The 13,381-nt window shown below is 41.6% G+C and overlaps 1 protein-coding gene across 4 annotated transcripts in view; it reads left to right on the top strand.

Moving 5' to 3' along the window:
* The first annotated feature begins 489 nt into the window (after positions 1-489).
* LOC142497619 (MOB kinase activator 2-like) overlaps positions 490-13,381 on the top strand; it is a 32,598-nt gene continuing 19,706 nt past the window's right edge. For 2 of the 4 annotated variants that reach the window (XM_075605658.1, XM_075605657.1), the window contains exons 1-2: positions 490-658; positions 6,140-6,295. In XM_075605658.1, the coding sequence (XP_075461773.1) occupies positions 6,230-6,295 (66 nt within the window). In that variant the 5' untranslated portion in view covers positions 490-658; positions 6,140-6,229. Of the gene's footprint in view, positions 659-6,139; positions 6,296-13,047; positions 13,294-13,381 lie in introns of those variants that run through there. The other 2 variants (XM_075605659.1, XM_075605660.1) reach the window with 2 other exon arrangements.

Below are 13,381 nucleotides of genomic sequence, written 5' to 3' on the forward strand. Positions count from 1 at the left end.
TTTATATATAGTTTGTTGTCTCTTTTTTGAGCCTCATTGAAACAGATGGTGACATTAGTTCCTCTTCTGGATATTCATTTATATTCATTGTGATTTATGCACAGTGTTGCGTGATTCTTTATTAACCCCCGGTGCGCTGTGTGCTTACTCGTCCTTTTCGACATAAAAATAAAATAATAATAATAATGACTATTTTTATTTGCGTGTGACTGCCTTTTCATATGTACCAGACCTGTTCTCCCGTCTCTCCTCATTCCAGGTACACTGCAGATACAGTACATTCCTTTCTCTTCTTAACTATTCTCTCTTTAATTTGTTCAGGTTTCAAGACAGTGTCTCCCCCCCTAGGGGAACGTTATCTCATCCTGGGTGGCAGGCAATAAAATGCACCAGGATTGCAACTGTACAAAGAAAGAGAGGAAGATCCAGCCACAGGCGGATAAGTTCAGGGTCACTTTGTAGCTGTTATATTGATCCCTTTTGTTCTTCAGGACTTAAGGGCATTACAGTATGTTTTTGAAGGCACAATAAGGCTGTGCAGTGCTGTAACGTTCTGCAACGAATCACGTTCTAAGAGTGAGATTGTGGGGGCTGCTCATTAAACGGCAAGACCTTGGAATGCAAAATCGCCCCCAAAAACAAGACGCAGTTGGATGTGGTAAATATCTGAATTTCTTGCCATATTCATAAAAATATATATATATGTAGACTTATTGCTACAAAATAACTCTCATTTGCATGCACCTCTGCGTCACACATTTTCGTGTTCTCTTTGAGGGGATATGTCTTTGTCCCGAGATCGAGGATTTTGGTGAGAGAGAGACTTATTCAACTTGGGGTGATAAACAAATATAGCTTTATACTTAATCTCTCTTTCCCAAGGTGAGAACTCTTGGCGAGATTCTCTGTGTCAATTGCAACCTTGCATCTTAATTAATACCATATGAATACTTCATTTTGCAAGATTTCTTCATTTGCATGCAAAATGTGCATATTGCACAGATTTGCACGTCCGCACCCCCATCCCCCGCCTACACTGCTGTTTTTGCACAATCTGATGATACAAGAACGGTGAGTTCAACACGGAAACACGTCTTTCCATTGGAAAAGATGCATTTTTCTGATCTAGCGTGATACCATAATTCCAATAAGAAATATTTATTGCAAAAAGGGTTGCAAATTCATTCATTTTACACATTTTCTTAGATCACAATTCTAATGAAAGCAGATAATGGTTGTACTTTTAAATGTGGACAAAGTTAAGATGACAAAGAATACATGGTTACAAATACATAGTTACATAAGTGAACAGGGTTTTACATTATATACAAGACATCGCATGCACAGTAACCTCTCTAGCAGAGACGCAAGCCCTGACTTTAGTACCATGTTCATCTATTCAACGGTCGCTTTTGTTAATGATGTACGAAAATACCGAACAAAGGCTGAAACAATTCTGGGGAGACAAAAGAAAGGAAAGCTTTAGGAGCTGCTACATCAACCCTTATACAATATGCTGTAAAGCCATCACCCCACCAAAAAAGACTAAAGCTCCATTTAGTTGAACATTTGTGGTAGCAATGTCTGCTGCTTGCTAAATGCTGTAACCCACAAAAAGGATCTTGTTAATACTAGAGATGGGTAAATGTGTTTGGATCTGCCTCAGATCATCCGGTTCCTTCGGTTCCCGCGAAACTGTCTCAAAAATGGCAATTCGCCGTTTCAAGATTTTTTTTTAACACAGACCATCCATCCGTGGGTTGGATTCTTAAAATCCGCCGGCGGGTTGTACCCAATGGCGGTTTTGGATTCATCCGGGCGGATTGAAACTGGAACCATCCGTGGGCGGATTTTATACCGCGGAACGGATGTTGAATGGAAAACGCAGGAAATTCCAGGAAAGTAATTTAGACTGGTTCACCCGACTCTAGTCAATATTTACCCGGCCTGTGAAATGTCATTTTCATGTGGAGCAAGTTTCACAAAAATTCAACAGTTAATACCATTTTCTCCAAGTCCTCTGCGATTCCATATCCTAGATCAGTGTTTACCAATCTTTCCTCAGGCAGCCCCACCCACACCAGGTTTTTGGCACGACAAATTAATTTCGAAACACTTTAATTCACATACTTACTTGTCACTTTCGGTACACCTGAGAGCACGTGACCTGTTAATACTCAGCTCTAGCTGGCCCACTTTTCACCTTTGCAAAAAGTCCCTCAAATGAACAATATCTCCCCTCAATCCGTCCCCATATACCATCTGTCACGAACAGCACACATGTGAGCACGTGAATTAGATATGCAACCAGGGTTAATGCACACGCTCACCTTTCTCCTGCACAAGGTACTTTCAATGAGTTAATATTAACCCCTTACTCAATTGCAATCATATATATATGCTGCCACCACCCAGAAAATATGCATAATATATTAATTAATATATCTGCTAGGGTCCATGTTTATTATAGAAAAACGATACACTTATTTAAGACACAAAAATCTGCTGTGGCAAAATATGTCCGAAAATGTAAATACTCTCAACAAAGCGTGCAACAGTTCATTCAGAGCCCCAAAGCAATACTTATTAAATAATTGTTTAATATATATATATATATATATATATATATATATATATATATATATATATTGCATTGTAACAAGAAGAGATCAGTGTATCTGGAAAGCTTGCACAAATAAAAGCATTTCGTTAGCCACAGAACGGTATCGTCTATTTGTTTTTGATTATTAAGCTCGGCTAACAACACGCACACGCGCGCGCGCTCAGTGAGTAAAGACACTGAGTTTGAAGCTGGGGAACCTGGATCAATTCCCGGTGTCAGCTTGGGCAAGTGTGACCTTGGGCAAGTCCCTTTATCTCCCTGTGCCTCAGGCACCAAAACATAAATTTTAATCTCCACGGTGCAGGGACTTGTTCCTGCAAAATGTCTCTGAAAGCGCTACGTAAAACATGCTATTATTATTAATAAAAAAATGACCCTCATTGTCCATTTCTGGCTGCTGTCAAAAGCTGGGGAAGTGAGATTAAAACAAAATCAATCTCTCAAGATCAGAGGATGCTGGGACACTCCTGGTTGAATCAAAGTACGAAACTTGATTATATGTAAAATATAGTCCAGTTTAAATCTGGATAATGATCTGATTTGTTTTAACTTAGGTATTCCATTTTTTTTAATATATATAATATCAATTATTTGGCATGATGTGTTGAAAGGAGGCTACACCTAGTCACTATTGGAGGTGTTCTCTTTGCATTCTTGATGATCCGGTTATTTAGACAGGACTGTGCAGTTTGTATTCTTGGACTTCTAGGAGACAGCAAACTCACTTTCTGTTGTATGTGGTGGGAATATGAGCTTTGAATGTGGTAATCCATATGAGAACAGTTTGCACAGAGGAGCTGTCAGCAAATAGTGCAACCAGCAGGACTTTGCCAAGTAACTACTGTCCAAAAAAAAAAAAGAAGATAAAACTAATCGTCCAAAAGGTAAATTGCAAAAGTCTGTTGCAATGATTTTGGGAAACTGGACTTCATACCACTTCTGGTATCAATAAAGAAAATAGTCATACTGTACAAAGAAAATGTCTTTGCTCCATCTTAAATAATATAAGGCTGTATGAGCATCTGTCAATCATATAATATCGGTGCATATTTACGGAGAGGTGCCCATGCCATAAAACCCCACCTGGCACGGGAAACAACTTCCGCCCCTTTCAAGTAAATGGGCCGTAAGGTGTCTTGCAGTGCTGGAAGGTGTCTGATTGCTCAGCAGCACTTAGTATATATGGGATGGGACACTGTCAGAATCTTAATCCTAGTTAAAGTGACTTGTTAACAAGGAGAGGACATTGAGATCCAAGTGGATTATTCTGCATTTAAGAGCGCACTTCACAATGCCTTCATTTATCTTTGTGCTATGACTGTCATCTCAAATTAAAAACTGACATTTCAAAAGTGTATATATATATATATATCAACTGGAAATAGTACTGTATGCTCATTTGCATGTCTTAGACAGGTCTGCAACCCTGCCTTTCACCATTATCACCCAGCACTTCCACTGCAGAAAGGGATTCTGGGAAATGACATGCAAATGAGCACACAGTGCCACCTTTTGCTTCAAAACCATTTAACATGGTCCCCTATAAGCTTAAGCTTGCTGCATTTCACAGCTTTGAGCACAGCCTAGGTTAAGATGCATTGCCAGTAAAGATGGAAATAGCCGTGTTAGTCCAGTTGCGATAGTGCAGGATAAATGAGTTCTTCAGTATTAGGTGATACCTTTTTTTATTTGGACTAACAATTTATGTCATAGGACAAGCTTTCGAGAGTTCTCCTCTCTTCCTCAGGTCAGCGATACTGGTTTACAAAGGATTATATAACTTAAACAGAGATTGGAAAAGGGAAAAAAAGAAACTATCAACTATCAAACTCACACACTATCATCATTTTTTGCAATGTCCTCCCTGCCTCTCTGCCCATGTTCCAATACATATACAGTATATGTATATCTCTTCCCGTACAGTTATGACTGTTGCATATGTGAGCCAATACACACGAGTCCTAGTTACAAAGGAGAAGTGTGAAAGCTTGTGTGCCTGTACACACCCTCACCTAACTCCTATATCCTGTTTGTGCAGTTCATTTTGCATTGACTTCAATGGAAAAAGATTTGACACAATGGGAAAAAAAAAAACTATGCGCATGAAACAAACAAATACACGCTGCGTTCAAATTACTCTTTTCACATTCTTGACACTTTTTACCCCAAATTGTTTTGAGCCTTAAATCCAGCCTGAGCCGGCTGTTAGCAGGCTGTTCAAACTGTTTGCTCGTGTGTATTGCAAGACTGGAACTAGCTCGTCCTTTCGCAGCTAGTTATTACTGGAAAGCTGTGCAAACACCAGGCGTCTGCAAAGGGGGAAGGGAGATCGCAGCTGTGGACAAAGCCATATTACCTGCTCTGTTTAAAGAAAACAGCTGCTTGGCAGCACCCCTCTGACATTAATATGGGATTACTACGGGTCCCCTTTTGTTTATAAGTTATACTTCATTCGTATTACAGTAACTCAGACGTAGTCCTCAAGACCCCTTCCCCCCCCCAACAGGTCAGGTTTTCAGAATAAGGCACAGGATATCCCAGCTTCAGCACAGGTGGCTCAACCAGTGGCTCAGTCTTCGACTGAGCCACTGGTTGAGCCACCTGTGCTGAAGCTGGGATATCCTGAAAACCAGACCTGTTGTGGGACCTTGAGGACAGGCGTTGAGAACCCCTGCAGTAACTGGTCATTCTAGAGCAGTAAATGTCCCCACACTGACATTAATTTAGAATAAGCACCTTGTGACATTTATTATGGAGAAAAATAAAGATAGCAAAATGTTTCTAGGGTCCACGCCCCTCCGTCGGGCGACGGTGAAAGTGGATACACCTGTCTAAGGGGATTAGAGTCCCTCGCCCCCTCTCCCCCCAATGCCGTGCTCTCTCTTTTTGTCTGTCTCCACAATAAATGTAGCAAGATGCTTGTTCTGAATGGATATCAGTGATGTTGTGAGATGTGGCGTACGGACATTTATTAGTCCATGTGCAGCAGAAGTATCCCTGCACAGACCCTCTCAGCACCAGCTCTAAAGACTGTTATTGGTCACCACAGAGTGCACAGGTACTCATATCATTCTTAAGAGCAAGGGTTCCCAACTCTAGTCCTCAAGAACCGCTAACAGGTCAGGTTTTAAACATACCCTATTAATTTCAGCTTCATGGACCTCCTGCTTCCGGAGATACTTACCTCTGTAGGGGTGGGCTTTAAAGTTTAAAGCTCCCGCGTCACGCTGGCCAATAGGAAGCTGAACCTGATGACTTCACGGCACCCTCATGACCAGCCGGGCGTGGGAGCTTTTAACAGCGGCCCTTACGTGATTCCTGGTAGCCGAGCAGAACAGGTACTGGCATCTACAATGGAGGTACCTACCTCCGGAAGCAGGGGGTCCGAGTAGCTGAAATTAATGGGGTACAGCTCCGGAGACCCCCTGCTTCAATCGTAGGTGTTAAAAAAAAAAAAAAAAAGCATGGACTGCCTCTTTAAATAGACACCTACATTTTCTATTTTAACCTTTACAGTGCCTGGTACGTCATGGCGACTTGATCACTTTCCGGGGGGTGATTGGACAGGGCGTTCCGATGGAGTAGACGACACTATCGAAAGGGAAAATGAGTCCCCTCTACTACCGATTCCGGCATCCGGGCGCACCATGTGATGGCTCCTGGATTATAAACGTATATATTTAGATATTTATTTTGCATTAGAGATCAGATATGTATTGAGTGCTCAGCATTACTATAGATTGTAGCATGTCCATTTTTAGGGGTAAAGATCTTCCACCCAAACAAACAATGCAACTTTGACTTTAGTCAAGCGTTTTAGGCTGGGGCCATAGAGGGGGTAGCAGGGCTGAGGTGCGCTGACGCTGAGGCTCGCCTGCTGAAATCTGCGCGATTTCATGCCCATGCAGGCGAGCCAGCGGGCGCGATCGGGAGGTGGGGGGAGACTGAGGGAGGCGGGGCAGTGACGTCGCTGGGCCAATCGCCCGCGACGCACCAACGTCAACGTCACGGCGCCGACGTCACGGCGCCGTGACGTTGACGCTGCTCCGCGCTGATTGGATGTTTTCAGCCGACAGCGCTCTGGAAAACAGTTTGGCTGTCGGCTGAAAAATCCAGCGCCTCAGCACGCCTGCGGACGCTCGCGTGAGCCCCCTCTAAAGACATCCTCATGGAGGATGCAGGGGCTCAGCGCGGAGCGTCCGCACGGCTCAGCACAGACGTGCCTTCTATGGACTCAGCCTTAGAGGGTGGTTAAGACTCCAAAGGGAGGAGGGTGTTAGTGGAAGGGGTGTGGTTAGAGGTTTAACCCCTTGTTTGCCTTAGCGGTTAGTAAAGCATTGCATGGCAATACTTTGTTAGCCACTTAGGTAGCCAATGAGGGTAGGGAAGTACAGTTTAACTTCAATATGAATATCTTTGCTGCCTGTGGTATGTGTCAAAACTAAACATAGAGGAGCCCACCGCTCAGCACAAAGTTAGGGGTGCCATGCGGCTTCTCCAAAAATACTGGACACAATGGTGAAAGGTGCGACGTACTCGACACACACACACCTTTCTCTCCGCTCCATGCCGTTTCCTCCTCTTCTGGGCCCCCCACCCAGGCTCCTGACACCTCCTCCTGATTGGCTGCACTATCCATCAGCAGGCAATTTATGGCCCTATGGTGACCCCCCCCCCCCCATGCACATCTACAAGTGGGGGTGCTATTCTGTCACCTGGACTACAGCTTTCATTTCTATTGTTGTACCGTAGTTACTGACTATCGGTTGTAGTTATTGCTACTTGTGCATCCTCTGTCATCACTCAGTATTGAATAACGTTTATGTTTAACCCACTCACTTACCATGCAGCATCACTGCTTTCCCTCTATGCATCGGTGATCTTTTTATCAACATCTGTAGCTACATTCAAGTGTCATTCCTTAGGGCCTTTAGCCCATTTACAGCTATATTGATAGCCTATTATATGACTCCATAGTGGATGTGCATTGATTAAGGGACTTTCTTCTTTTACCCCTCTGCGGGTTCCCTTCCCCTTATTGTTGTGGTATATATATCTTTATTTATATAGCGACATCTGAGTACATAGCGCGTCACAGCAGTAATACATGTCACGTAATATTAATAACACATAATGGGAATAAGCGCTTCAAACATAAAAGTAATAGGAAAAGGGAGTCCCTGCCCGAAGAGCTTACAATCTAAGTGCTAAGTAGGAATAACGTACAGAGACAGTAGGAAGGTGTTATGGTGAGTGTGTCTGCAAGGGGCCAAGATCGAGGTTTGAGTTGTATAGTATCAGCCACGAGCTACCCATATGCTTCGATAAGGAGGTGGGATTTAAGATGGGTCTTAAAGGTGGATAGAGAGGGTGCTAGTCGGGTATTGAGGGTAAGGGCATTCCAGAGGTGTGGGGCAATCAGTGAGAAGGGTTTAAGGCGGGAGACGGCTTTAGATAGGGGTAGAGAGAGGTAGATTATACCTTGGTAGTCTCAGGCATCAAAGGGATCAATGTATTTTCTACCATAGGATTATGTAATAATTTATATTACACAGCCCTATAGTAGAAATAGTACATTACCCTCCCCCATGTTATCACAGTAATTAACTGCTTATTATCGGTTGTGTTAATTACCGCATCGCGACTCTACTTCAAATATTGCATCCGGTAAAATATTACCACAATCTTGTTGACTTTTGATCAAATTGCAGTAGTGGCCCCCGATAACTGCTATTATTTTTTTGACCGAGTGCGATATTAACTCCGTTTTAATGGCATTTGATGACTCAAAGGCCATTGTGTCTTACGGGAGAAGATTGCTTAGTAAACATGACCTCGGGTGTCTTCAGGCCCCAGGAGGTCTCCTATGGAACAGCACCGCTTAGTAAATAAGGCTCATGGGGAGGTGAAGTCCAATGGATTCACTGTATACAATGATATATCTGAACACAGCACTGTACATAGGAAAATAAACTCATGACAAATCCCTGCTATAGTATGTGATGCACAAGGAGATGGAGTGATGTGCCCAAACTCGCATTGAGCTGGCAGTATGTCTTGAACCATAGCATTTCACTTCAAAGGTCAGTGTCTTAAAGCTGCAGACCAAACAATATCCTATATGTGTGCTTTAAAAAAAATAATAAAAAAAATTAGTTCTGTGCTATGAGAAAATACTTGGATTTAAAAAAAAAAAACACTGAACGACACTTTTTATGTATTATAATGTAACAAGCATTTTTTGTTTCTATAGCAACCATTTACAAAGTCACATCCCCTTCCTCTTCTGAAACAGGCTCTGGCACACCCCTTTTTTGAGCCCTGTCCTCACTCTCTAGCAGTGCACCAATTGTATCTAGTCACTGCCTGGTCACATGATCTTCCCCAAAGAACTTTGCATCTTTGGTCCTCTTCTGCAGCACTGACAGCCATTTAGTGAACCCCTGAGCCGACACTTCGCCGATCGATCACAGAACGGATCGATTAGCAACTTAGCTAATTACTTATCATTGTGTGGATTGTATTGATGCACGTATTAAAAGGAAGGGGGGGGGGCAACTTGGACTGTTGCTTCAGTACTAGGAGAACTTGCAATATATTGCAAAATAATATGTTGCAAACCCCTCTGGCAACTAGGGAGTTAAACACCAGTATTTCCTCTTCCTGCTGATGTGTATCCCCTGCTTGCGATACGTGTTTACAGTTTAACCGTTTCACCGATTGTTTTTATGTTTTCCCCTTAAAAAAATCAAGTAAAATTATTGCAAAAAGAACTCATATCTATATAAGGTGTATATATGTTGGATTTGTAGAGAGCTTTCCTCCCGGGAAACACGAACAATAATATATGTTTTATGGTTGCAGTGCTTTCCACTTCCCAAAGTTACTTTGTGACTCGTAGTGATTGTACATTTAGGAATGGGGTTGCTTATGCAATCAGTCTGTACGCTGTGTTTACATATGTACTGTATGTGTACAAGTGTGACATTACTGTGTGTCAGGCTGTCTGTATGCGTGACTGTGAGAACAGGTGTGCTAACTTGTGTGCATATGTACAGTATGTGCTGCTGTTAATCTGCTGTAACACTCATGTCATATATACATACATACACACACATACATTTCAGTGTGTGTGTGTGTGTGTGTGTGATTTATTATATATATATATATATATATATATATAAAATAAATCACACACACACACACACTGAAATGTGTGTGTGTGTATGTATGTATATATGTATATATACATACATACATACATACATACACTTAGTTAAGTTATGGTGGGTAAAAAAAGTGACAAAAACTCTCTCTCTATATATATATATACACATATACATAATGTTTCAAACTTATTGGCGACTGCGCACATCATAGAACATAAATAAGAGTATAGTTCACCCAAACCCATTGTTCAAAGAAGAAGATACAGCATATCGCAGGTAAGTGACCAAAAAAAGTGTGATGGAAAAAAATCCAATGTTTCTGTCCAACTGTGTTCAATTTATTTCAATACGCTTTTTGATCACTTACCTGCGATATGCTGTGTCTTCTTCTTTGAACAATGGATGAATTATACTATACATATACACACGCGCACACACTTATATTTAGGATTTACAAAACAAGAGCATTATTTTTTTAAATACAAAGGGGAACAATACAATTCTCAATTATAAACATAGTGCTACACTGAACCCCCAAGCACAATCACACTTCAACCCTTATGTATACGCCAAAAAAACAATGCACACAAAGCGCACCACGGATTAGATATAAAATCATTTTAATTTTAATACCATAAATAACTGGTCAAAAGACCATTAAGAATGTATATATCACAACAAATAATATACATAATACACTAATAAAGGCAAATACTCATACTTCAATCTAACGTTTTGAGACTCGAAAACTGGATTTCCCAAAACAAACTGTTTTTAAACACTGACAAGACTGTAACAATGGTATTTGGGACCAAGACTAAATTTTTAAAGCTTCCAGCGACTGAGCTCCAGATTAGAACCAACGCTAACACCACCCTAACCCCTGTCACTATTTTTAAATACCTGGGCTTAAGTTTTGACTCCCACTTAACATTCAGGATGCACATTGATGCCCTGACAACCAAGACCTATGCCAAACTAGGGGTACTTTGCAGGAACAAATCCTCCCTAAGTCTCCTGGTCAGAAAGCGTATCGCACAGCAGATGCTAATGCCAATTATTGATTATGGATACATAGTATATGGCTCGGCACCTCAAACCCACCTTAGCAAACTTGACACCCTCTACAATTCAATTTGTCGTTTTGTTCTCCAATGCAACTACAACACACATCACTGCGAAATGCTCAAAGAACTAGATTGGTCATCACTCGAGTCTAGGCGCAAAGTTCACCTTTCCTGTCTTGCCTTCAAATTCTTTATGGGCAAGCTACCCAGCTACCTGAACAAGCTCCTCACCCCTACCACATGCAGCACCTATCATCTGAGATCAGACACCAAGAGACTGTTCATGGTCCCAAGGCTCAACAAAGTATCCGGCCGTTCCTCCTTCTCTTACCATGCACCCCAAAACTGGAACAGTCTACCAGAGACTCTCACATCCACCACCAGTTTAAGTTCTTTCAAATCTAAGGCTGTCTCACATTTTAATCTGGTCTGTAACTGTTTCATACGCACATAATATATATTATCTTTAACTGTGCATGCAATGTCTTGTATATAATGTATACCCTGTTCATTTATGTAACTGTATTTGTAACCATGTATTATTTGTCTTAACTCTGTGCCCAGGACATACTTGAAAACGAGAGGTAACGCTCAATGTATTACTTCCTGGTAAAATATTTTAGAAATAAATAAATAAAATAAATAAATAAAAAACATAACATTTAACATAAATGTACCAACATATAAATACTGTATATAAACAATCGCAATATAGGGTAAAAGACCCAATCCTAGCTCTGTCAGAGCATAGTAGCCATACATAAACCAAGATAGTCCAAAAATACTTTCAAATAAAAGCATCTGGAAAAACTCGGTAAAAAAACACAATGAGGGGAATGGACACTAACCACAAGCGGCAAGAGGTAACTAGTGTGAGCGCGAAAAAGTCCGGACACCAAACTAGGAATATACGAGCAGGGCCCTGATTACAGGTATCGGTTCGTCTTTATTTGGTATGCCGATCTGTTTATATAATTGATATAATTCTGTTCCCCCATTGTACTGCGCTGCGGAATACGTTGGTGCTTTATCAGTAGCGGATTTAAAAACGCGCCACCTATTGGCACTTACCTTAGTGCCGCCTCCTCCTGCAGCGCCGCCCTCCTCCTTCAGTGTCGCGGTGTCAAATGACGCTGCAGCGTTACAAGGTGTCGCGTTGCCAACGTCACATGGCTGGCAATGAAACGTCGCGTGTCATTTGACACAGCAACGCGACGCTATGTGACGTTGCAGCGTCATTTAATGCAGGGACGCTGCAGAAGGACGAGCGCGGCACGAAGGTAAGAACTTTACAGAGGTCTTACGCTCTCCCCCGGCAATCAGTGGGGAAGAGAGCAGGAAGAGAGCGGGGCCTGTGTAATGGCAAATCCGCCACTGTGCTTTATAAATAAACAATAATATACATACAGGCAGTCCTTGTTTTACAACGCTTCGTTTTACAACGAATGGCTTATCCAACGCTGTGCAATGCATACCTATATTCATTTTTACAACGCCAAAACGGCTAATCCAACTCTCTTACGACGCTTTGCAACGTTGTTTATGTGTATATGTGTATATACACACATACACATAAACAACGTTGCAAAGCGTCGTAATAGCATATATATATTATATTATACTATATAATATTATATTATACTATATATTATTTATTATGTTATATTATATATATAATACAGTATATACACTATATAATATATGTGTGTGCTGCATATCTTATTGCCTGCATAAAATATTTGGTGTATTTTAGTGTCAAAAATGCCTTCAGGAACGGAACCTTTCATTTAAACAGTGTCCCTATGGGAAAACGTGTTTCGCTTTACAACGTTTCGCTATCCCACGCCATTTTGAGTAACACATTGTGTCGGATACCCGAGGACTGCCTGTATATGTATATATATACTATATACATAATATACGCACAACACACGGAAATAGCATTTTCTTGTTTAGAATACACTATAGAAAGAAGTTGATACCCTGCACCTACTCTTTCCATTAATTTCCTCTTCCTATGACAAGCCTGGCAGGGTTAACAGCACAGGGAATTCATGTGATGGGGGGTTGTCTATGTGGAAGGTGACATAATGCTTCCTTGGTTGCTAAAGAACGATCCCTCCTTCTCTTGTGTTCCTGGTCTTGTGATAGGCTGTGTGCAGTGAATAAGCCCAGTATTAGCAGGCAGGTTGAGGCTGGACTAGTTGGATGGGAAGGGGGAGGAGAGCATGGGCAGACTGGGCTGTTACAGGCTCTGGTTCAGCAGGTTCTCCCTCTTTTGTCTGCCACTGTGTTTTCCGAACCTTTAGAAGTTGTAGTTTGAGTCTGTGCAGTGTTATAAAGGGACACAACAGAAGGGGAGAGAGCTTACGGAGTGAGTTTACAGAGTGGGATCCAAACACCATACCGAAGGAAAGCTGCCACAAGTCTTGAGGTGAGTTTACTTACCATTTACTTTGTTACATTTTTCGTTGGTGTTGAGTGTGTGACGATTTGCACTCGCAGGTCCATATGTATCAAGG

The sequence above is a fragment of the Ascaphus truei genome, chromosome 6, assembly GCF_040206685.1.
Source record: "Ascaphus truei isolate aAscTru1 chromosome 6, aAscTru1.hap1, whole genome shotgun sequence".
Lineage (NCBI taxonomy): Eukaryota > Metazoa > Chordata > Amphibia > Anura > Ascaphidae > Ascaphus > Ascaphus truei.